Source organism: Haliotis asinina, chromosome 2 (genome assembly GCF_037392515.1).
Source record: "Haliotis asinina isolate JCU_RB_2024 chromosome 2, JCU_Hal_asi_v2, whole genome shotgun sequence".
Lineage (NCBI taxonomy): Eukaryota > Metazoa > Mollusca > Gastropoda > Lepetellida > Haliotidae > Haliotis > Haliotis asinina.
The window spans coordinates 29126837-29153616 of record NC_090281.1 but is presented as its reverse complement, the minus strand read 5'-3'; the positions used below and the strand labels follow the sequence as shown (position 1 = coordinate 29153616).

The window sequence follows — 26780 nt, the reverse complement described above, 5'->3', positions numbered from 1 at the left end:
AACGCAGAACACATTGAATAATATCCACCAGACACGCTCGGCATCATTTCAAATGATTACACTTCAAAAGGAGACTGTTTGCACCTACTGCCTGAATTCTGCTTCTGCTGTGCGAGACAGAGCCGTTGGTCCACCCATTGCCATCAAACTGAGAGTGATTACTGTATGTATGGTGGCTGATTTGGGCCATCGCTTTCTCGCCTTAAATTTTTCAGGCGAGAAACCGAGAAAGCGGTCCCAAATCAGCCACCATATGTATGCTGTAGCCGCGCAGTGGGTTGTATTTAACTGTTCAGTCATGTTGATATTTGTGGAATTTGTGACTGCAGAAACAAACATTTTTTACTGAGAAAAAGACGCAATGTAATATACTAACAGCAAAGGAAACGCTAGTTTCGAAAGAAATTAATGTCTTAAAAGTATTCATTCATGTTTGTGTCTTCTGTTTAGAAACTTTAGAAACTTCAATATATTTTTTTTAATTCATTGTAATATCGAGAGATACTAAATGTAACGAAAAATGTCACTGACACAGTAGTGTGACGTTATTGAATTCTTAAATTAAAATCTGTTCATTAACAAAATAAAATAAAAGCAGGCGTGTACAAACTTGACAAAATTGAAATACTACACACAGGATATACAAATTCAACACATTACAACAGCTTAGAGTTGCGAAACCCTTATAATTTTTAACTATAACAGTTGGACTGACAGTTCGTTAATGAACTAAACAGCCCTGACATTATTTCATTTTAAAACACCGTTCCTCCCTTGACACTCTTCACGCCGGAATTTCATACGTTGTCAGAGGCAGTCCGGGGAGCGACTGGTCTCAGTGTGTAGATGACGCAGTATAAAGACCAGCACAGACGACGGTAAAATAAACAGTACAGCCAAAACACATGATCAACACACCAACGCCTACACCTGTCAATGGAAAGATGGCATGGTACGTTTGATCACTTTGTGACGAAACATTTTCTATCCAGCAAAACCCAGACGAATGTTAACAATTCCTTCGCCATGACGTCCATCTTTCAACGGAGTACTATGTTATGTTAACTGTTCAATAATATTTACAAGTATTTTCATGTCAACACTTGATGATTCAGGCTTATTTGAACATGTTTCTGCATCGTGTAAATCCCATGGATGTTATAGTGTGATGTATGGTTTTACACGTGAGTGAAACATGCATGTGTTTAGGATAATGTGAAGGGGAGTCTGTGAATCTAGAGGAATAGTGTTGGTGTCTGCAGATCTTTAGGTTTCAAACAGCGCACGAGGCAGGCAATATTCCTGTGTTGTTCGCCGATCTGGTCGTGCAAGTGATTTGTGTTTGTTCAGTGAATCAGTGTTGACGTGTCTTCATTGACTATGTAACTGAGTGAAGAGTGATCAATCAGGAATAATCATATTCACCTATATGAGAAGGTATTCACCTACATTGCGGCGTTATCGAACACACTGTTGCGGCGTGGAACACCAGAACTGGGCTTCACACACTCAACCCATGTGGAGAATGGAACCTGGGACTCCGAAGTGACAAGCAAATGCTTTAACCACTAGGCCACCCCCACCGACCTTGCAACTCTACTGAAATTTTGAATGTTGAATGACAGAACAGGTCGGTTGTAACTCTTTTACATCTTCATTTAACATGCTCAATTGCATATCAAAAGTAGTGATGTGACAAAGGCTGAATCTGTAGGAAATATACATGATCAATCTATTTACATATATATGCATCTTCTAGCATATTCCCCGTAGTAAATCCCCGAAACTGGTTACAAACCGTGTTGTCCATGCCTGTGTGTCAAGCCTTTCTCAGGATGTTCATGTAACTTTCCACTGCGGGTGATCGACTACTCCGGATTAATAGAGTGAATTTGACTACAACCACCCCCTTTGACTACAATCAGAAGCTGTGCATGGGTTTCTGTTAAATTATCCATCACTCATCTTCATTTTAACCTTCGGTGGAGTAGCTAAATAGTCAAAGCGTTCGCTCGTCAGGCCGAATACCTGGGTTCGATTTCGCGCGTGGATGCGATGTGTGAAGCCTATTTATTGGATCCCTCACCGTGATATTGCTGGAATATTGTAAAAGCGTCGTAACACATTGATCATGCACTCACTCACTCGTGTGGCTATATAGCTTGACCAATACAGATGCGACGTTACATTTTCACTCACTCACTCACTCACTCGTGTGGCTATATAGCTTGACCCATGCAGATGCGACGCTACATTTTAACTCACCCACTTACTCACTCACTCAATCACCCAATCACTCACTCACTCACTCGTGTGGCTATATAGCTTGACCAATGCAGATGCGACGTTACATTTTCACTCACTCACTCACTCGTGTGGCTATATAGCTTGACCCATGCAGATACGACGTTACATTTTCACTCACCCACTTACTCACTGAGTCAATCACCCAATCACTCACTCACTCACTCGTGTGGCTATATAGCTTGACCCATGCAGATGCGACGTTACATTTTCACTCACCCACTTACTCACTCACTCAATCACCCAATCACTCACTCACTCACTCGTGTGGCTATATAGCTTGACCAATACAGATGCGACGCTACATTTTCACTCACTCACTCACTCGTGTGGCTATATAGCTTGACCCATGCAGATGCGACGTTACATTTTAACTCACCCACTTACTCACTCACTCAATCACCCAATCACTCACTCACTCACTCGTGTGGCTATATAGCTTGACCAATGCAGATGCGACGTTACATTTTCACTCACTCACTTACTCACTCACTCACCCAATCACTCGTGTGGCTATATAGCTTGACCCATCCCGTTGCGACGCTACATTTTCACTCACCCACTTACTCACTCACTCAATCACCCAATCACTCACTCACTCGTGTGGCTATATAGCTTGACCAATGCAGATGCGACGTTACATTTTCACTCACTCACTTACTCACTCACTCACCCAATCACCCGTGTGGCTATATAGCTTGACCCATGCAGATGCGACGTTACATTTTCACTCACCCACTTACTGACTCAATCACCCAATCACTCACTCACTCACTCGTGTGGCTATATAGCTTGACCCATGCAGATGCGACATTACATTTTCACTCACTTACTCACTCACTCACCCAATCACTCGTGTGGCTATATAGCTTGACCAATGCAGATGCGACGTTACATTTTCACTCACTCACTTACTCACTTACTCACTCACTCACCCAATCACTCGTGTGGCTATATAGCTTGACCAATGCAGAGGTGACGTTACATTTTCACTCACTCACTCACTCACACACAACCGTTGTTTCGCCCACTTTCACAAACCTCAACTGGTTTAATTTTTCCACTAAGTACACAAGGGCATGTCCCCATATCAAGGAAAGTCGTTGTCAGCACGTTTGTCCTTCGACAACACCGGCGTTACGATCGAAGCACTGCTTTTCTCGAACGATGAGTAATTCATTAGGCATTCAGCAAATCAGAAACAGTGAACAAATCAACGAGGCCTCAGCTTCCAGGGAGTATCAAAGATACATCTAAAGTAAATAGAAACTGTATCGATGTTGTTTTCCCTGGAGGGTTCTTTTGTCTGTCAGACAGGTGAGAACATGACTGACATCTGGGACATGCTTTCTTTCGATAGTAGGAAAATTAATGAGAAAATGGTAAGTGGTTTGTTTGTTGATTAACGCCGCAATATTCTTGCTGTTTGGCGACGGTCTGTAAATAATCGGGTCCGGATCGGACATTTAAGCTGTATCATGATCAGTCTACGCCGTTGGGATACGATGTCGTGCCAATCAAGTCAGCAAGTCTGACCACCCGATCCCGTTAGTCACATCTTACTATACGTTTGTGTTGCAAGGTTCTGTATCAAAGGGCGGTAAAGCAGTCGCTTCGTCAGGCCAGGTTTGATTCCTCAAATGGGTACAATGTAAATAAATGGGTACCCGGCCATGATATTGCTAAAGGCGGCGTAAAACTAAAGTCACTCGCTCACGGGGCGGTAAGGAGCTGATCTGTCAACACTGGACGATCTTCATGCAGACATCGTGGTTATTTATCGATAAGTAGCCTATATTACTTTGCCTTGGCTCCGTGTGTTAGAAGAATTTGGCCTATAACGAAATGATTTGGAAAATATAATGTCAATAATGAAACTAGAACTGATACAACAAAGGTTCAAGAGGTCCCTTTATGTGTTTATTTACAATAACACCAGAATACAATGGCTTGTATCTACAGTGCATGGACAATGTCAATTTGCGACCTTTTTTATTCTAGCAGGTACATTCCGCCCTTAGTCACATGTTACAACAGCACTAGAAACTCAACAACTTCTCCGTGTCCCGACCTTGCAACATCACAGTGTTTGTGTGTGTTTTTTGCAGCGATCTGGAATAGTTGCTGTTCTCCGCAAGGATGAGCTGGTTTATGAAAATACAATCCAAACAGATCGCACACACATCATTTCTCTCGTAAGACGTTTGTAACGTTTGTAACCTTTCATCGTATTGAAGATTTCGTTGAAGTCTATTTCTGCTGTCTTGTAGAGTTCGTTAAATCTGTACCCAAAGGCAAAACTATGTGACACACTAGCAAAAAGAAAATAGAATCACCGTTAAGCTTCTACAGCCACAAATGAAATTTCGTTGCTTGGAAAGACATGGTACTGACAGTCCATAAGAACAACGCACTTGGCACATGCAAATGAGCCACAACACGAGAGGCGGTTCAGAACCAAGTTCATCAGTATCTCGAGTGTCCAAATCGTGCAGATTGACCACTGTTTGCGAGATGTAACCGTTGCTGCCTGGACACAGTGACACAACACTTTAATCTTGACGTGGGATCGATGCCTGTGGACAGACTGCGTTCACGGCCCATAACTTATTTTCTCCAAACGTCGTCATTAATGCCCAAAGGTGTTTCTATGTGAGTGGGCGACTAACGTCATACAAAGAAGTACCAGACTGAAGCTATCTTTAGATGTCTTTTTCCGAGGGGGCATATCGAACGGTGAATAGGGTGTTGTTTTCTGATTTCTGCATTTCTAGAGACTGCAGAAATGTTCCACGATTTGTTGCCTGGCCCTTTAACGTGAATATCGCTGATAACAACTCTCATGTCACGATACGCTAATGTTTATCAGTATCAGGTGGGGATGTTGTAGATCATTAGTGGTTGCTGCAGATACAGCATGATTAGTGGCTGTGGCAGATATAGCATCATTCGTGGCTCTTGTAGATGTAGCATCATCAGTGGCTGTTATACATGGAGCATCAAAAGTGGCTGTTCTAGATGTTTCAATAATAGTGGCTGGTGTAGATACAGCATCATTAGTGGCTCTTGTAGATGTAGCATCATCAGTGGCTGTTGTAGATGTAACATCATTGAGGCCTGTTGTACATCCATCATCATTAGTGTCTGTTGTAGATGCAGCATTAGTCGATGATTTTGTAGATGCAGCATCAGTCGTGGATTTTATAGATGAAGCATCAGTCGTGCATTTTGTAGATGAAGCACCAGTTGTAAGTGTTGAAGCTGAAGCATCTTTAGTGTATGTTGTAGATGCTGCATTATTAGTGCCTGTTGTAGATGTAGCATAATCACTGGCTGTTGTAGATCATTGGGGCCTGTTGTCATCATTAGTGCCTGTTGTAGATGTAGCATCATCACTGGCTGTTGTTGGTCATTGGGGCCTGTTGTCATAATTAGTGGATGTTATAGATGTATGATCAGTTGTGGCTGTTGTAGATGGAGCGTCAGTCGTGGACTTGGAAAAAGCAGCATCAGTCGTTGATGTAGCATCATCGCTGGTTGCTGTCGATGCAGCATCCTTAGTGACTGTTGTAGATGTGGCATTGGTGGCGGTTTTAGATGTAGCATCTGTTGTAGCTGTTACAGATGTACCGTTCTTCGTGCCTTTTGCAGATGTAGCGTCATTAGTGGCTGTTATACATGGAGCATCAAAAGTGGCTCTTCTAGATGTTTCAATAATAGTGGCTGGTGTAGATACAGCATCATTAGTGGCTCTTGCAGATGTAGCATCAATAGTGGCTGTTCTAGATGTAGCGTCATTTGAGTATGTTGTAGGTGTACCTTCAGTTGTGCCTCTTGTAGATGTAGCATAGCCAGTGGCTGTTCTAGATGTGACATCAGTAGTGGCTGTTGTAGATGCAGCATCAGTCGTGGATGTTGCAGATGTAACATCGTTCGGGCATATTCTCGATATAGCATCAATTATGATTTTGTGCCTGTTGCAGGTGTATCATTATTAGGACATGTTGTACATGCAGAGTCATGAGCGTTTCTGCAGATGTAGCATAACCAGTGACTGTTGTGTCATCAGTAGTGACTGTTGTACATACAGTGTCAGTCGTGGATGTTGTAGATATAGCATCATTAGTGGCTCTTGTAGATGCAACATCATTAGTGGTTGTTCTAGATGCAACAGCATTCGTAGTAGTTGTAGATGTGCCATCAATAGTGACTGTTGTAGATGCATCATCACTGAGGCCTGCCGTAGGTGTAGCATGAGTTGTAGATGTTGTTGACGTAGTGTTATTCGTGCCTTATGCAGATATAGCATAACCAGTGGCAGTTATCTAGCTTCTAGATAAAGAATCAGTTGTGGCCGATGTACCGTCGTTTGTTCCAGTTGTCTCAACTAGATGCAGAATCAGTCGTATATGTTGCAAATGTAAATTCGTTGGGGCCTGTTGTAGGTGTAGCATCAGTTGTACCTTTTCCAGATCATCCTTCATTCGTGCCTCTCACAGATGTAGCGTCATTACTAGCTGTTGTAGATTTACCATCATTAGTGGCTGTTGTATATGTAGCATCATCAGTGGCTCTTGTAGATGTAGTATCATTAGGACCTGTTGTAGATGTGGCATCAGTTGTGGCTGTTATAGTTGTAGCATCATTAGTGGCTCTTGTAGGTTCGGCATCATTTGTGGTTGTTGTAGATGTAGAATAAGCAGTGGTTCTTCTAGATGTTGTGTCAGTAGTGTCTGTTGTAGATGTAGCATCAGTTGCAGCTTTGGAAGATGTATCTTCATTCGTGCCTATTGTAGATGTAATGTTATTAGTGGCTGTTCTGGATGTAGTTACATTGGTGGTTGTTCTAGATGTAGCAGCGTTGAGGCCTGTCGTAGATGTAGCCTGAGTTGTGGCTGTTGTAGCTGTAGCGCCATTTGTACCTGTTGTAGATGCAGCATCATTGAGGCCTGTCGTAGATGTAGCCTGAGTTGTGCCTGTTGTAGATGTAGTATTATTTGTGCCTTTTGTAGATGTAGCATCATCACTGTTTGTTGTATACGTAGCATCCGTAGTTTCTCTTGTAGATGTAGCATCATTAGTGGCTGTAGTAGATGCAGCATCATTAGTGGCTGTCGTAGAAGTAGCCTGAGTTGTGACTGTTGTAGATGTGGCATCAGTTGTGGCTGTTATAGTTGTAGCATCATTAGTGGGTCTTGTAGGTTCGACATCAGTTGTGGTTGTTGTAGATGTAGAATAAGCAGTGGCTCTTCTAGGTGTTGTGTCAATAATGTCTGTTGTAGATGTGGCATCAGTTGAAACTCTGGAAGATGTATCTTCATTTGTGCCTACTGTAGATGTAATGTTATTAGTGGCTGTTCTAGATGTAGTTACATTAGTGGTTCTAGATGTAGCAGCGTTGGTGGCTGCTGTAGATGTAGCATCACCAGTGGGTCTTGTAGGTCCAAATCTATACGTGGTTGTTGTAGATGTAGCATCAGTTATGGCTTTGGCAGATGTGCCTTCATTAGTGGCTGTTGTAGATGTAGCATAACTAGTGAGTCTTTTAGATGTGACATCTGCAGTATTTGTAATATATGCAGCATTAGTCGTGGATGTTGTAGATGTAACATTAATCGTGCCTGTTGCAGATGTGGCATCAATTGTGGCTCTTGTAGATGTAGCGTTTTTCGTGCCTGTTGCAGATGTAGCCACATTAGTGGTTGTTGTATACGTAGCATGATTAGTTTCTCTTGTAGATGTAGCATCATCAGTGGCTGTAGTAGATGCAGCATCATTGAGGCCTGTCGTAGATGTAGCCTGAGTGGTGACTGTTGCAGATGTAGTATTATTTGTGCCTTTTGCAAATGTAGCATCATTACTGTTTGTTGTATACGGAGCATCATTAGTTTCCGTTGTAGATGTAGTATCATTAGTGGCTGTTATAGTTGTAGCATCATTAGTGGCTCTTGTAGGTTCGACATCAGTTGTGGTTGTTGTAGATGTAGAATAAGCAGTGGCTCTTCTAGGTGTTGTGTCAATAATGTCTGTTGTAGATGTAGCATCAGTTGCGGCTTTGGAAGATGTATCTTCATTTGTGCCTACTGTAGATGTAATGTTATTAGTGGCTGTTCTAGTTGTAGTTACATTAGTGGTCGTTCTAGATGTAGCAGCGTTGGTGGCTGCTGTAGATGTAGCATTACCAGTGGCTCTTGTAGGTCCAAAGTTATCAGTGGTTGTTGTAGATGTAGCATCAGTTATGGCTTTGGCAGATGCGCCTTCATTAGTGGATGTTGTGGATGTAGCATAACTAGGGAGTCTTTTAGATGTGACATCTGCAGTAGCTGTTGTATATACAGCACCAGTCGTGGATGTTGTAGATGTAACATTAATCGTGCCTGTTGCAGATGTGGCATCAATTGTGGCTCTTGTAGATGTAGCGTTTTTCGTGCCTGTTGCAGATGTAGCCACATTACTGGTTGTTGTATTCATAGGAACATTAGTTTCTCTTGTAGATGTAGCATCATTAGGGGCTGTAGTAAATGCAGCTTCATTAGGGGCTGTGGTAGAAGTAGGCTTTGTTGTGACTGTTGTAGATGTGGCATCAGTTGTGGCTGTTATAGTTCTACCATCATTAGTGGCTCCTGTAGGTTCGGCATTACTTGTGGTTGTTGTAGATGTGGCATCAGTTGTGGCTGTTATAGTTCTACCATCATTAGTGGCTCCTGTAGGTTCGGCATTATTTGTGCTAGTTGTAGATGTAGCATAAGCAGTGGTTCTTCTAGATGTTGTGTCAATAGTGTCTGTTGTAGATGTAGCATAATTAGTGGTTGTAGTAGATGCAGCATCACCAGTGGCTCTTGTATGTCCAAATTTATTAGTGGTTGTTATAGATATGGCATCAGTTGTGTCTGTTGTATATGCAACAGCAGTCGTGGTTGTTGTAGATGCAGCAGTATTCGTGTCTGTTGTAGATGTGGCGCCAATATCGGCTGTTGTAAATGTGGCTGCAATATTTGCGGTCGTAGATGCAGCATCATTTGTTGCTTTTCCAAATGTGCCTTCATTGGTGCCTGTGGCAGATATAGCGTCATTACTGGCTGTTGTAGATTTAGCAGCATTAGCGGTTGTTGTAGATGTACCATCGTTAGTGGCTGCTGTAAATGTAGCTTCACTATGACCTGTTCTAGATGTGGCATCAGTCGTGGCTGTTGTAGATGCAGCATTATTTGTGGCTGTTATAGATATATCATCATCAGTGGCATTTGTAGGTGCAGCATTAATAGTGGCAATTGTAGGTGTAGCATAACTAGATGTTGCGTCAAATGTTGTAGATGTAGCATCAGTTGTTGCTTTTGCACCTGTGTCGTCATTCGTGACTGTTGCAGGCGTGGGTTCATTAGTGTCTCTTGTAGGTACAGCATTATTACTGGTTGTTGTAGATGCAGCAGTATTTGTGATTGAAGTATATGTGACATCAATAATGGTTGTTGTAGATGGAGCATCATTAGTGAATATTGTAGATTCAGCATCATTAGTGGCTATTGTAAATGCAGAATCAGTCGTGGATGTTGCAGATGTAACATCATTGGGCCCTGTTGTAGATGTAGCAGCAGTTATTTCTTTTCCAGATGTGACTTCATTGGTGCCTGTTGCAGACGTAGCGTCATTACTGGCTGTTGTAGATGTAGCATCGTTAGTGGCTGCTGTAAATGTAGCATGATTGGGAGCTGGTATAGATGCAGCATCAGTTGTGGCTGTCGTAGATGCAGCATCATTAGTGGTTGTTGTAGTTGCAGCAACATTTGTGGCTGTTATAGATGCATCATCATTGGTGGCTTTTGTAGGTACGGCATCATTATTTGTTGTTGTAGATGTAGCGTAACCAGCGACTGTTCTAGATGTGGCATCAATAGTGGCTGCTGCAGAGGCAGCATTATTAGTGGCTGTTGTAGATATGGCATCAATAGTGGCTGCTGCAGAGGCAGCATTATTAGTGGCTGTTGTAGATGTGGCATCAATAGTGGCTGCTGCAGAGGCAGCATTATTAGTGGCTGTTGTAGATGTGGCATCAATAGTGGCTGCTGTAGAGGCAGCATTATTAGTGGCTGTTGTAGATGTGGCATCAATAGTGGCTGCTGCAAAGGCAGCATTATTAGTGGCTGTTGTAGATGTGGCATCAATAGTGGCTGCTGCAGAGGCAGCATTATTAGTGACTGTTGTAGATGTGGCATCAATAGTGGCTGCTGTAGAGGCAGCATTATTAGTGGCTGTTGTAGATGTGGCATCAATAGTGGCTGCTGCAGAGGCAGCATTATTAGTGGCTGTTGTAGATGTGGCATCAATAATGGCTGCTGCAGAGGCAGCATTATTAGTGGCTGTTGTAGATGTGGCATCAATAGTGGCTGCTGTAGAGGCAGCATTATTAGTGGTTGTTGTAGATGTGGCATCAATAGTGGCTGCTGCAGAGGCAGCATTATTAGTGGCTGTTGTAGATGTGGCATCAATAGTGGCTGCTGCAGAGGCAGCATTATTAGTGGCTGTTGTAGATGTGGCATCAATAGTGGCTGCTGTAGAGGCAGCATTATTAGTGGCTGTTGTAGATGTTGCATCAATAGTGGCTGCTGTAGAGGCAGCATTATTAGTGGCTGTTGTAGATGTGGCATCAATAGTGGCTGCTGTAGAGGCAGCATTATTAGTGGCTGTTCTAGATGTGACATCAATAGTGGCTGCTGTAGAGGCAGCATTATTAGTGGCTGTTGTAGATGTGGCATCAATAGTGGCTGCTGCAGAGGCAGCATTATTAGTGGCTGTTGTAGATGTGGCATCAATAGTGGCTGCTGTAGAGGCAGCATTATTAGTGGCTGTTGTAGATGTGGCATCAATAGTGGCTGCTGCAGAGGCAGCATTATTAGTGGCTGTTGTAGATGTGGCATCAATAGTGGCTGCTGCAGAGGCAGCATTATTAGTGGCTGTTGTAGATGTGGCATCAATAGTGGCTGCTGCAGAGGCAGCATTATTAGTGGCTGTTGTAGATGTGGCATCAATAGTGGCTGCTGCAGAGGCAGCATTATTAGTGGCTGTTGTAGATGTGGCATCAATAGTGGCTGCTGTAGAGGCAGCATTATTAGTGGCTGTTGTAGATGTTACACCATTGGGGCCTATTGTAGATGTGGCATCAATAGTGGCTGCTGTAGAGGCAGCATTATTAGTGGCTGTTGTAGATGTGGCATCAATAGTGGCTGCTGTAGAGGCAGCATTATTAGTGGCTGTTGTAGATGTTACACCATTGGGGCCTATTGTAGATGTGGCATCAATAGTGGCTGCTGTAGAGGCAGCATTATTAGTGGCTGTTGTAGATGTTACACCATTGGGGCCTATTGTAGATGTGGCATCAATAGTGGCTGCTGCAGAGGCAGCATTATTAGTGGCTGTTGTAGATGTTACACCATTGGGGCCTATTGTAGATGTGGCGTCAATAGTGGCTGCTGTAGAGGCAGCATTATTAGTGGCTGTTGTAGATGTTACACCATTGGGGCCTATTGTAGATGTGGCGTCAATAGTGGCTGCTGTAGAGGCAGCATTATTAGTGGCTGTTGTAGATGTTACACCATTGGGGCCTATTGTAGATGTGGCGTCAATAGTGGCTGCTGTAGAGGCAGCATTATTAGTGGCTGTTGTAGATGTTACACCATTGGGGCCTTTTGTAGATGTGGCATCAATAGTGGCTGCTGTAGAGGCAGCATTATTAGTGGCTGTTGTAGATGTTACACCATTGGGGCCTATTGTAGATGTGGCGTCATATGTGGCTGTTGTAGATGTATCGTTATTCATCCCTGTTGCAGTAGCATCTCTCGTTGTTCTTGTAGATGCAACATCATTACTGGTAGATGTAGCATAATCGATGGCTGTTCTAGATATGACATCAATAGTGGCTGTTGTAGTAGCAGCAGTCGTGGATGTTGTAGATGTAACATCATTGGCTCCTGTTGTAGATGTAGTTTCATTAGTGACTGTTTTCAGTGCAGCATCAACAGTGACTGTTGTAGATGTAGCATCATTCATGCCTTTTGTAGATATATTATAATTTTTGGCTGTTGTAGATGCGGCATCAGGGGTGGTAACTGCAGATGCATCATGGTTGGCTGCCACAGTATATGTAGCATCTCTGGTATAAACGGTCGATGCATTATACTTTGTTGTTATGGTAGATGTAGCATAATGTGAGGTAACGGCAGATGAAGCATCTTCGATAGGCATTGTAGACATAGCATCATTATTGGTAACCCTGGGTGCGGTGTTTATAGGTATTACAGTAGATATGGTATCATCGTCGGTAACGACAGATGCAGCGTCCATGGTGGTGACTGTAGTTGCATTATCCTTGGTTGTTGTTGTAGGTGTTGCATCACTCGTGGTGATGGTAGATGCACCATTCGGGGATGGCGTGGTAGATGCTTCACCACTTAAGGATACAGGAGATGGAGCTGCAGATGTACGATCACTGTTGGCAACAGGAGATGGAGCATTCTTGGATGTTCCTGTAGACGTAACATCACTGGTTGGTATGACAGACGCAGTGTCTGTGGTTGTTACTATAGATGTAGTAAAGGGAGATGCACCGTCCTTGGTTGTTGCTGTATATGTATCATCACTGGCGGTAACTGTAGATGCAGCATTCGGGGCTGTCACGGTAGATGCATCGTCTTTGATTGTTACTGTAGATGTATTATCAGTGGTGCTAACGGTAGACGCAGCATCTTTGATTGTTGCTGTGTTTGCTGTACCAGTGGTGGTAACCGTATCTTCAGCATTCATGTTTTTTATTGTTGTTGCAGCATCATTGTTCGTGACTGTCAATGCATCGTTCATGGTTATTACTGTAGATGTAGTGTTACTGGTGTTAACAGCAGGAGCATCGTCCTTGAAGGTTCCTATTGATGTCGGCTCATTGGTAGTAACGGTAGATGCAATATTCATGGATGTTGCTGTATTAGTCGCAATACTTGTGGTTGCATTTGAAGTAGAATTCCTGGTTGTTACTGGAGATGTGCCATCACTGGTAGTAACACTATATGCAATGTTTGTGGTTGTTTCTGTAGAGGGAGCATTACTGGTGTTAACCACAGATACACCATCCTTGGTTGCTACGGTAGATGCAGTATCAATGGCGATAATGTTTGATGCAGGCTTCTGGGCTGTCACGGTAAATGTAGCATCACGCGTGGTTAACATAGATGCTGCATTCGAGGTTGTTACTGTAGTTGTAGCAACTTTGGTGGTAACTCCATCGTCTTTAGTTGTTGCTGTAGATACAGCACCACTGTTGGCAACAGGAGATAGAGTGTTCTTCGTTGTTATTGTTGATACAGGGTCACTGGTGGTCACGGTAGATATACGGTCCATGGTTGTTACTGTAGGTGTAGAATCATTGGTGGAAACAGGAGATGCAGTGCTAATGGATGTTGTTGTGGATGTAGCATCGTCGTTGGCAACAGGAGATGGAGTGTTCTTCGTTGTTACAATAGATGTAGCATCATTTGTGGCTACGGTAGATGCAGCGTTCTTGGTTGTTACTGTAAGTGTAGAATCTTTGGTAGAAACGGTAGATGCAGTGGATGTTGTTGTAGATGTAGTGTCACTCTTGGCAACATCACTGGTTGCTGTTGTAGATATAGTATCACTGATAGTAACCATAGATGCAGTATCGTTGATTATTGCTGTAGATGTAGCAGTGTTCTTGGTTGTCACTGTAGATGTAAGTCCACTTGTGGCAACGGTAGATGCAGCATTCGATGCTTCCTCGGTAGATACAGCATCTTTAGTTGTTACTGTTGGTGCATTAACAGTGGTGGTAAGGGTAGATACATTGTCCTTTGTTACTGCTCTTGATATAGCCTCCCTGGTGTTAACGGTAGACGCAGAATCGTTCACTGTTACTGCAGATGTAGATGTAGCACCGTTTGGTGTTAAAGTAGATACAATGTCAGTGGTTATTACCTTAGAATTAGCAGCGTTGGTTGTAACTGTGGATATAGAATCATTGCCGAGGACCACTGATGGTGAAGTAGGTACTGTAGTCGGTCTTCCTGTGTCTTGCAGTGGATGAACACTGACACACAAGTGTCTTGTAGAGGCAGTTACGGGTACACACATTTCCTCGGGTCTGCTGGGCCTCGCGGCGCAGGGATGCACCTGGAAGATAATGTTCGTGAAAATTAGACCATACTGCTACATGACGACAGTTGATACGGACATTAAAAATTCGGAGTTGTAAGGGCGGGGATGGTCGATACGAGACAGCATGGTATTACGATAGTGATTAAATTTACTTTCACCCTCATTCTTTCATACGTCAATATCAAATTCTAATCTACCGATAAAACAGAGTCATCACTTTCAAAGTAATTGTATTAAAAACGAAATGCTGGTACAGGTTTGAACCCAAGCAAAAAATATTCGCCAAAACTTAACATTGTTTCGATAAGAACGCAGCCGACGAAAACGTCGTGCGAATTGTGAAACGTGAAAACCATAATTGTAGGAAATTGGTGCTAAAGCATTTGTAACATAACAACACCAGTGTAGATATATAGATATAGTTCAGTTGCGTTCAGTTCAGCGAACAGCCTTCCACTTCGTTCGGTACACTCCGACAAAGATTAGTCAATGACTGCCCCAGATAGGCACATCAGTGACGTTATTGCCAACCTAACTTCTCCACGGCTTTGGCATTCAAATGTCCCGGCCACTTCCAACAACACATTATTAGGTGTTACAAACTCCTCTATTGACAAAGCAGTATTTCGACCAACTAACCACAGGGACACATATTTCCATATGATTACCACGCAGCATAATGTTATGTGGCGGCAGGTTTGTCACTTGCAACCGCACAAAATTCAATCCAATGTAACCAAACAATAGACGAACAATTACACATTAGTCGATAACGTTGTCGTCGATGTGTCAGGGGAAATAATGATTTCAGGCAATATTGACAAACTGTATGGACAACAACTTATTTCCGTGAGTGTGACGTTCCGATACGGATTCTTTAACACAGTCATCTACTAACTAATGGGTATTGGCTGGGTGTTAAAATTCACATTGTTTATTAATTCCTTTGTTTGACTATTCAGTTTGTCCTTGGATCCTCCTTTGGGTCTAGTCTATTAGTTTTAAATCACTGACTAGAAATATTAAAATGTGATCCGGCTTGAAGTGTCTGTTGAGAATACTTCTAACTTGCATATGTGCATGTTCTTGCTCAAGGGCGTCACATTTCGGTTGCATAAAACCCAGCGATAATTCAATTTTTAATGAGACAACACTTACGTTCGCTATTCACTGTAGTCTGTGTAAATCAATAAAGAGTCTCCTTAACAGTGGTGGACAAAATGAGCTGGCTACCTAGTCACAAAATCACAGTGTTAAAAAATATTTATTGCTTTATTTACGTCTTCATGTATTTTTGCACATTGCTAATTTGTGTCAGTGTAATGTTTTGTTTGGTGAATTTTACGAAAATACGCAGTTTGCTTGAGTTCTAAAAACAAGGTCCCTTCGAATAGAGTAACAGCTCGATTCATCAAAACAGTTAACTAGGAAACTTACACGCAGTTTTACTCTGACACAGACTAGTGAAAGTCCGTGTTAGAATAGATCTTGTGCAACCCATGTTTGTCCTATGACGCGACTAAAGGGATCGGGTGGTCAGGATCGCTGACTTCGTTCATACATGTCATCGTATCCCAAATGCGTAGATCAATGCTCATGAAGTTGATCACTGGATTGTTTGGTCCAGACTCGATTATTTACAGACCGCCGCCATATAGCAGGAATATTGCTGGGTGTTCCGTAAAACTAAACTCACTCACTCACTCACACCTTGTACATATGTCGAGAATCAAACCTGGCCCTTCAGTGTTACGATGACCGTGAAGGTCCGGGGTGAAATATTAATCTTCAGTAAGGTCCGGGGTGAAATATTAATCTTCAGTAACCCATGCTAGACGTAAACATGCGCAAATCGTGACACCTTTCCAATATCACAAATATCAATGGCGCTCCATTGTGCATCCCCTTACTGTTGATATCCAACACGCTCTGCGAAAGGAGATACTTCACAGTCCTCACATCGTCTCCAATACACGCGCAGTGGAGGATCGCTGACTTGGTTGACACATGTCATCGGTTCCCAGTTGCGCAGATCGATGCCCATGTTGTTGATCACTGGATTGTCGACTCGATTAATTGCAGACCGCCGCCATAAAGCTGGAATATTGCTGAGTGCGGCTTTAAAACTAAACTCACTCACGTAGGTCTCCCTTCTTGGAGGGAAGGATCAATTCACTTTTTTCTGCGTTGGGTGGAGGAGTGGGAGCCACATTATGAGAAATTCAAAGATGGACTTTACTTCAGTGATACGCTTTTACGTATACTGAACAGCAAAAGAAACGCAAAAAATGTTTCAAACTAACGAAATCTCATAAAACATGTTCAGGTTTTCAGTTTCAAAACTTGACAAAAAACAGTTACGTTTCTTTTGCGGTGCTGTGTATTGAGAAAACCCATCTGTTAGGTATAGAACGTCGAATCAAAATAGTCTGTTTTGTCCATTTAGGGTATATAGGGGAAAACAAAATTGCATGAATGGATCAGTGATGGCATCACGGTGTTCGCTTCCAACCCTACTCACATTGCAAGTTACCAAGTTAAGCCCCAGAAAAGGACATAGAAAAATATTCTTGTGTACGTAAAGACTTACTCTTGCGGAAAGCGATAGGCATGAAGCATCACTGAATAGTGCCCAAGAAATAATCGGTCAATTGGAACTAGCGATTACGGTGGTAGCTTAGCTGTTTCAATAAGAGCTCGCACATTGTTGTGGTTTTTTTTAAATGTTCATAACGATTAATAACGATTTATGACATTTGTTTTGCATTTTAGGTGTAAAAGGCACATGGCATGGAACAGGTTTCTTTGTCAGCCGCAGATGGATGGCATGTCGTTCCTTTTTGTGGATATTGATGGGTACATTCTTCGAACAAGTCAATGGCCAGGTGTCATTGTTCTGACTTTAGTCGGTTTAAACTTTGCTACAAAATTTAAATCATTATGACCTTATTCGACCTACTAAGAGCATAATTAAGAAATCTCGCCCAGTCAATTATCCTGACGTAACCATTTCTGTGGAGCAGACACTAAGACACACATGAATGAATCAAATGTCAAAATAAAATGAAAATGTAGAGCAAGACACGAAATGCATTTAATATTCTTAGGTTGTCAAAGGAATTCCATAAAGTTCCAGTTATGTAAGTTTGAACCGACTTTGTAATGCATTGATTGTCTGGAGGAGATATATCTTCATTGCCGTGGAGTATAGTATATATGTCGGTTAACGACAAAATATTTATCAAATCGAAACTGCACAAAACGGGGACATGACAGAAAGAAATAGTAAACATCTTCTGTCATGGCCACATGAACAAGTAGGATCGACAATCGGGAGTCTGTCAAACTGCAGCTTTGTTATAGCGTTGCGTCATGGAGGATCTTATTGTTTAAAGAATATCTATTTGATCACGATCGTGTCAGTAGTTGCATCGATGGCTGGAGAGCGTTCCAGTTAAGTGTACACCTTATATGTCATTAGCCATAATCGTTATTTTTATTATTAGTGTCCATAAAGGATGGATTTCACTCAGTAATGTTATAAAACATTCGAACGAGGACTGTAATTATTCATGCTTCAATGCATATACCTAGTACTAAATCGGATCAATCCGTACACAATACCTCGAAGAGAGTGGTCAGATGTAACAAATGTGATATTTGAGATGACATTTTCTCAGTCAAGTAAAAATGCTAGAACCGTTCTGAAGAGTGAGTAGGCGAGTTGAGGTTGGCGTTTTAGCAATATTCCAGCTATATGGCGGCGGTCTGTAAATAATCGAGTTCTGGACCAGACAGTGCAGTGGTCAACAGCATGAGCATCGATCTGTGGGAACCGACGACATATGTTAACCAAGTCAGCGAACCTAACCACCCGATCCCGTAAGTCGCCTCTTACGACAAGCATAGTCACCGTTTATGACAAGCATGGGTTGCTGAAGACCTGTTCTACCCGGGACCTCCACGAGTCCTTTCTGTAGAAGAGTTCTGCCAATGGATTACATGCTATTTCTGAGAGTGAAGCTTCGAATATCGACTTGAACTACACTTTATACTGAGAAAATATTAATTCCAAACTGAAAAATCGTTGTTCGTTAACTATATGTTGTAATTATTTATAAATATTTTTCCTTTTAGAGTAACGTTTTCAACATCCTGTGATAGTCATACCGTAAGCTTGAATCTGAGCTCGAGTTCCATTCTTGATGAAGCATATCTTTTGATCTAACGCGAAATTCATTTATAAACCTATTCACATCCTCAACCGTCTGGCACAACCATATGAAACCGAACACTAACAAGACAGCTCTAGACCACTTTACACGTTAATTATCTTCTTCCAGCGTATCTATATGTAAACTATCCTTTCACCGCAAACGCAAAATAGACAAATCTGCCAAATGATGTGTGCTTTGAAAAACATGAAATTCGCCATCGCTCTGTGGTATCTTAACATCAAAATTGGGTGTTATAGCAAATAGCCCAGACCCACAAATCAAAGATTATGACCTTTTTGTGATTCTCTAGAGTCTGAAGTTCATTTCTTTTAAATTGTCCCTTTTACTATCATCTTAAATTCATTTTGATGGATGAGTTTAGTTTTAGGCCAGATGATAGTGATTATTTGAAATTTATTATGGTAATGAATACTACTGAAATCAAGGGTTTTAAACTTTAAGTCGATACTATTAACGCTATGCTCGTAGGAGGCAGTTACTTTCTTAACATGTTTTAGCAATGTACTTCTTTATGTATGCTATGAACACAATTGTCCAGATAGTATACTGTGCATTTTTGTATGTTAAGCAGTACCTCGTAGGCCAAGATTGTGGCTGCTTATGTGCATTTCCAGAGCATATGAAATACTGTTTTACCTGTAACATTTCATGTGACACTTAAATAAAATATTTCTGTCTGTCTGTCTGTCATTATATCCATTATTGCAAACGCAACAAAGGGTATGTACAGCTTATATAAGAGATCACGCAATATAAATTTACCACTTGACTGTCTCTTATCTACTTTTGATACTATAATTCTACCACTTTAAAAAAAGAAATCTGGGGATTTAAACATGTTGAAAAGTTTCGTAGAATGGCGACTGAACTTCGCTAATCTTATGATCGTTGGTGAACTAATTTAGGTAGAACTAGGTAGAACCCCGCTTTGTAGAAAGCTATTCCAGTAATGTTATCATTTCGGCATAAACTTGATTATCCCTGCACCGAACATGACGCCTGACCCAGACAGTGTGTCACTGTAGTTTGACCAAATACCGTCAGTGTCCAAATGGCTAGCCTTGGATACGATTTATTCTAAACGCTAAACAATATCGGACTAAGAGAACTATTTGTCTATCCCTCGCTTTGTTCTAAACATTGGCTAGTCTCTGGAGAGGGGCATATTCTTTCAGATCTGTTCTACCTAAAACTGGAGAGAAAAACATGAAACCTAGCTCAAAGGATATTCTTTATAAACATTTTCAAAATGAAACACAATTATAAATATTCCCAAACTATATTTTCTGTACCGAAATGTACATAACATTTGTAAATATTTTAAACCTAAATGTACAAGAGAGCTGAAGCTTCCGCCTAAACTCATAAATGTTTCACAAGTCCTATCATGGAACACTTCCTATATGCATGACGCATGTATAACGTGTAATGTATTTGCTTTGTGCTTTGCTCTTGTACCACCTTAGGTGGTGTTGTAGTGAATACAGATTGGTGGATTTAAATGTTATTCTGCTGCCTGTCACAACATCCTGTGGAGATGTCAATCTCATCCCTTAGTTGTGAACACTTTTAGGTTAATAATGGTGGAAGACTCCACCCCGAAACGCCCTTTGCAATAAACAGTAAGTTGCTATCCGAGAAGTCCTAACCTTTGCTCTTGACTGACCAATTTCTAGAATGCCAATGAAGAACTGTGATTAGAGAGAGACGAAAGGTGTTAACACCTTCAATTGTTTGACATTGCCTAAAATTGCTTGTTCAGCTATTTTATGTTAGTAACCGATCATTTGTTTAACATTTGCAGTATCCTTGTTGACTATATGGTGTCTATAATGTCTGATTAATCTGACATTTGTTTGATCATGGCAACATGTAATTAGTGCTCTTTCAGTTGACTGCTTACTGGCTCAGAGAGGGTAATAATTTGTCTTCCCAGTTTGTCAACACATCACTAATAAATAATTCGGGTTCATTCATCTGTTTGTACTCAATTAAGCACACTCGAGTGCATCGAATCTAGTTGGTGGTATTTGTTTGCAAATAAGTCAAAACGTAACCTACTCGACCACAGGATCCGAATTTGAAATATGATATTATTTGAAATTGTCACAATTTCGCTTTGCAATATGTGTGCTACGGTTCCCACCTACATGCACCGACTGAGCATTAAAGAAGAAATGTGAAGTAAAATACCAGCTATGTAAAACAGACAGTGTACATCATATAACATTGATCGTGATGAATAAATGTAAATATTTTAATAAAGAGAGACATCCGCGCATGCATAATTTCTGACTTTTTTGTTAGAAACCGTGTGCAATGCCTGATTCACTATGTAAAAAAGACCTATATTTCGTTAATCTACTGGTGATAAGGTACATGTCCTGGTATTCGACTCAATGTTCATTGGTTTATGGTACAGGATGAGGGTTAGGGATCGCCATATGACCAGGTCTAAGCGATAGAATACCTCTGATATTTAGCATTAACAGAGGGTTAAGTTGCCGACTGTTATTTGACTAAAAGGTTCAAAGGTCCCAGACTTAAGACTTTGCATAAACAAAACGCTTAGCATAAACGTAAATATGACAAGGTATTGTAAGTGTGAAAATAAGAAAACAAAACTTATATCGGCTCAGATTTATTTCCTAGAGTACAAAGTTTAGGCTTCATCTGCTTCTCCTCCTTCCTCGTCAAACTCTCCCTCTTCCTCGGCGGTGGCGTCCTGGTACTGCTGGTACTCTGACACCAAGTCGTTCATATTGGACTCGGCCTCTGTGAACTCCATCTCATCCATGCCCTCGCCAGTGTACCAGTGAAGGAAGGCCTTGCGACGGAACATGGCTGTGAACTGTTCCGAGATACGTTTGAAGATCTCCTGGATGGCTGTACTGTTGCCTATGAAGGTGGCAGACATTTTAAGACCACGTGGTGGGATGTCACAGACGGCGGTTTTAACGTTGTTGGGGATCCATTCGACAAAGTGTCTGCTGTTTTTGTTTTGGACGTTGAGCATCTGTTCGTCAACCTCTTTCATGGACATGTGACCTCGGAACATGGCAGCCACGGTAAGGTAGCGGCCATGACGAGGATCACAGGCAGCCATCATGTTCTTGGCATCGAACATTTGTTGGGTGAGTTCGGGCACAGTCAGGGCACGGTACTGTTGGCTTCCTCTAGATGTGAGTGGAGCGAATCCAGGCATGAAGAAGTGGAGACGAGGGAAGGGCACCATGTTGACAGCCAATTTACGGAGATCAGCGTTCAACTGTCCAGGGAATCGAAGAGCTGTTGTCACCCCGGACATGGTGGCGGACACCAGATGGTTGAGGTCACCGTAGGTGGGTGTTGACAGCTTCAGTGTCTTGAAACAGATGTCGTAGAGGGCCTCGTTGTCAATACAGAAGGACTCGTCAGTGTTCTCAACCAGTTGATGTACAGACAAGGTGGCGTTGTAGGGCTCAACAACTGTATCCGATACCTGCAGGAAAGAAACCATTAGATGACATAAATTTGTTGACATGGCATAACTTAGTCATAACAACCCATTTATTTCGATGGACATCCATACATGTTGCCTGAGTGTCATTTTATATTTCTTCTCTTTTATTTACATGAATTGAATGGCGTGCAAGTATAGATATCGAACTTCTGTATACAAGCCTTTGATTGAATTTCAGTTCATACCCTTGGTGATGGCACAACGGAGAAGGTGTTCATGATCCTGTCGGGGTACTCCTCCCTGATCTTGCTGATGAGGAGGGTGCCCATGCCAGACCCGGTGCCGCCACCAAGGGAGTGGGTCAGCTGGAAGCCTTGCAGACAGTCACAGCTCTCCGCTTCCTTCCGGACAACATCTAACACGGAGTCCAACAGCTCGGCGCCCTCTGTGTAGTGTCCCTTGGCCCAGTTGTTGCCAGCACCGCTCTGACCGAAGACAAAGTTGTCTGGACGGAAGATTTGACCGAAGGGACCAGAGCGGACAGAATCCGTGGTACCGGGCTCCAGATCGACGAGAACAGCACGGGGAACATATTTTCCACCTTGAAAGAAAAACGAATTGATACGTAGATATGTATGTACCACTGGGTGTCTCTTTTCCCGAGATATACCTTAGAAATGCATACTCTTCAGTAGCTACTGCAGAAGCATGAGATGTATTTGACGAATCAAAGGTTAGAAAATTATCCTATTATGAAAGGTCATCGAATTGATTCATATTTATCCCGATTTTTTTGTGCAGCTGCCGAACATGAGTGTATACTTTCTCTTCTCGGAAGTTTATTTGAACACTAAACACACCTGTAGCCTCATTGTAGTAGACATTAATTCTCTCCAGTTGGAGATCGGAGTCACCGTGGTAGGTGCCAGTGGGGTCAATGCCGTGCTCGTCAGAGATGACCTCCCAGAACTGAATTAAATGAAAAAGTAGCATATTTTGTTGACAACTAACTCTTCAAATATTATCGACACCAGCTAAAAATCTCTATCGACGTTAAATAAATACCATATGTTTGCTTTCGAGTTTATGAGAATTGTTTTCAACAACATGGCTATGTGATAAATTTCAGTGGAGTACGACAAGGTTGCACATTCTGTCCGCTTTTATGGTTGTATCTTTATTTGGCGTGATTATTCAGATTGTATTTATTTGATTCATATGCTAGTAAATTGTTTACATGTCCTGACATTATCATAGGTTTGCAAAGAAAAATAGACTTGTTACAGCAGTTACTTGCTATCAATGGGGATCACCTATCGGTTTTGAGAAGACATGGTGGACAAATTAGTATTTGTTTTTTGACTGTAATTTATTGACGATTTTAACCTATTATAGTTATTTGGGGCTATTGTTTTCAAATCAGCTTTCATGGTCAAATTGTGCTCAAAATTTTGTAAGTAAAACACACAACGTGGTGTCTTCTGTAGAAATACTTGGTTGAAAATCAATGAGTGAGTGAGTTGAGTTATTCCAGCTATATGGCGGCGGTGTTGTAAATAATCGAGTCTGGACCAGACAATCCAGTGGTCCGATCGATGAGCGCCGATCAGCGCAATTGGGGACCGGTGACATGTATCATCTAAGTCAGTGAACTTGCCCACCCGATCCCCTTACTCGCTTCTTACGACAAGCATAGTCGCTTTTTACGACAAGCATGGTGTGCTTGAATTTTTGTTTCGAAAGCGCAGAGAGTAGACAATACACAGAAGTTTGTATTTTAATTTGTTCTCATCTCTCTTCTCTTATATTCGCAAATATTCATCATTATGCATTTACATCAAACAATCATTTTGTATAGGACCTCACCTGCTAAATATAAAGCCAATATATCCACGATTAGGATTGACTTTACCAAGGATTGGCTAAGTAACCATTTGCAAGAATATTGGTATTGCACCTGATTCCATGATGGTATTACTCTTTCTTGTGAAGTATTTAAATAAAACAATGTACAAGACGAATTTCATTTTCTTTATAAATGTAGAGTATGTTATGACCTATTTGAGAAATATAGCTTTCTACATCAGTAATACATTGTAATTATCTAATTCATTCATTACTATGCAGTAATCTCTCTTATTGTCTCTATTAGGAATGCTTTAGTGTTACTCAGTTCCATTCAATTGTATTATTGCTATTTATGTTACAACTCTTGGTTTTCTTTCTAATAATTTGATGTGTTATGTATGTGTGCCTAAGGCCTTTATACTGAATAAATGCTGGATTAAATACGTTAGGGACATTGATATTTCAACAGTGTGTCGTTGATTAAATAGATCATTATTCATAATTTAAAATTTTACATATATCCCTAACTATCATTGATTGAATTTCATTGTTCGCTTTACAACACTCGGCTTACTCTACGTAAGGTATTTAAAGCAATCTTTGTCCAAATCTCAAAGAAATTAATACAAGATTTTTGTGCAATAACAATATTCGAAGAAAAATAAAGGATTGGCTAATATGTTCTTAACTTGTGATATAACAATGGTGTTTAAATGCGTAGTTTGTTGTTTAATTTATCATTCATCATGACTCACAGTTTTCCTCGAAATATTCAGTGAGAATTATGTTTCGTTTATACATGGAGTAAAGTGACTATCAATTTACCTGAACCCCGATCTGGTTGCCGCCCTGGCCAGCTTGCATGTGGACAATCTCACGCATGTTGAATGTTGTGGAAGGAAAGGAAGTGCAAAGCTTTACTACAGTTGATTTCAAGGTTGTGCTTGAGTTGTGACTGATTTCACTAAGGCATGTTTATATGTAAAACCCATGTTATGTTCTTTTTCCTGATTGGTTGACGGTTTCCACCCTTGTTGTGTTCTTTCTCCCGATTGGTTGACGATTTTCCCTGCAAGTAAATACAACAAAAATGCAATCTTAATCCTTAGGTGATTATTCTTTTGGCTACAGAAGTCCCGAAGGGTTATTTTATCGTTTTCTCCACCCGAAGAGTGTTATTTTGGAAGGCAAAGATATAATTATTTGCTCCTATGGTTATTTGATGCGCTGATACATGAACACATACTAGTGATACTGATAAGGACAAGGTTTATGGATAAACAACTTCATCATTCAGGTTATGCGAGGTTTCCATACAGATTCTTGTATCTTTGTCAAACAGATATGAATCGGGTAGAAAACAAGGTTATATATTATAAGGATAATTGAAAACTAAGGCAACAATGTGATGACAAGGGATTGCATCTGGAAGCGAGTGAAAAAGGTATACACCACAGGAGAAGTTGAACGTGTTTAAACATCTGTACATTCCACTGACTTCCGGATGTAATCCTTTAGCGATACAAGAATCGAAACGTCACAACACCATATTATTAGGTCCATAACGTTTCTCACCATCTAACTGTCCTCATCTGTTGTACTGTCGATGTGTGTATTGTTTGTCTGGCTCTATTGCCACATTCATTGCGATCCCCTACATCTCAACCAGCATATCTATGTTCCCTCCTCGTAACCGTACATATCACGTTGTCACTGCGCGTCCCACTCTACTCCCTGTTGGATATTTGGTGGGTATCAAATGGTAGGTGTTAACTTTTAAATACAGAAGAGTTATTGAAATGGCAATCAGAAGGGATCGTGGATTGTAGGGGTTCACTTAAGAGGACAATAGATTGTAGTGGATGACATTCACTGTCAAAAGGTCATGGATGAAGGATTTCAACATGAAAATGTTTAAGGATAACAGCTTGTAGATGTTGACACAGATGCATAAACGGATATTGATTTTAGTTTTCTGCATTAAGTGTAAGAAGGATAATGAATTGTGTGTCAACGTTAGCATACTGAAGGATATCTGGTTGTCGCTGACACAAGGGAAGCTGACTGTAGAGTAACGTTATAACTCAACAATGCATTTTTATATTTTGAAGTTTAGCAGGATGAAAAATTGTAGCTGTTACCTATGTATCTCAGATGGACAATGAAGTTGAAGTCTTAACAGAAAACGGGGAATATTCATTCATTCAATCGTTCATACATACACTCATTCATTTACGACACTTATTTAAAGTATAACCGATAATGTGCCTTTAACACGTGCTTTATTCATGATTTGGGTTGACTTAAACAACTGAGAAAAATATTGTATACGCTTCACCGCTTGATAACTGGATTTGATCAGAGTGCTCTAACCTAAACACGGACGTAATTCTGTGTGTACGTGTGGTGGTGGTGCGTGTGCGCGCCTGTGTGTGTGTGTGTGTGCGCGCGCGTGTGTGTGTGTGTGTGTGTGAGTGAGTGAGGGGTTGGCAGGGGGTTATTAAGTGCTAGCGTTCTTGAGAACTGATAATTATAATTGAGTATTATTGTAAAAACAACACAATGCATATGTGAAAAACGTCTTAATATTATATCATATACAGAAATATTAATACAAAAGTTACGGTCAGTTAGATGTTTCATTAGCATGCATACATGGATTACAACATGCACTATAGACAACATTTAAACATGACATAATTAAGTTGACTGATAATGGCCGTCTTAAAGATTGCTTGTCTACAATATGGAGGCTCTTGTCAAGATTAATATGCGTGTTACCATGGGCA

At 41.2% G+C, this 26780-nt stretch overlaps 2 protein-coding genes across 2 annotated transcripts in view; both read right to left on the bottom strand.

The window, feature by feature from the left end:
• LOC137273555 (tubulin beta chain-like) overlaps positions 1–24873 on the bottom strand; it is an 80203-nt gene extending 55330 nt beyond the window's left edge. Inside the window, exons 1-4 of the mRNA XM_067806295.1 lie at positions 24817–24873; positions 23004–23112; positions 22389–22744; positions 21359–22182 (exon numbers count right to left, since the gene is read on the bottom strand). Coding sequence (XP_067662396.1) covers positions 21364–22182; positions 22389–22744; positions 23004–23112; positions 24817–24873 — 1341 coding nt within the window. The 3' untranslated portion in view covers positions 21359–21363. The remainder of the gene's footprint in view (positions 1–21358; positions 22183–22388; positions 22745–23003; positions 23113–24816) is intronic.
• Positions 5714–13980, bottom strand: LOC137274115 (serine-rich adhesin for platelets-like). Its single transcript, XM_067807113.1, has 3 exons — positions 6837–13980; positions 6353–6541; positions 5714–5973 (listed from the first exon to the last, which is right to left on the bottom strand). The coding sequence occupies exons 1-3, from the start codon at positions 13978–13980 to the stop codon at positions 5714–5716; spliced, it is 7593 nt and encodes a 2530-aa protein (XP_067663214.1).
• Positions 24874–26780: the final 1907 nt, after the last annotated feature.

Excerpts from the sequence above, each read along its gene's own strand:
- LOC137274115 (XM_067807113.1), bottom strand. The coding sequence starts at position 13,980 with ATGGTTACTATCAGTGATACTATATCTACAACAGCAACCAGTGATGTT. Across the intron at positions 6,542-6,836 it reads TACAACAGCCACTAATGATG|GCCTCAGTGATGATGCATCT; the intron begins GTAAATCTACAA and ends CACCTACGGCAG. Across the intron at positions 5,974-6,352 it reads TGATGACACAACAGTCACTG|CCACTAATGACGCTACATCT; the intron begins GTTATGCTACAT and ends CATGTATAACAG.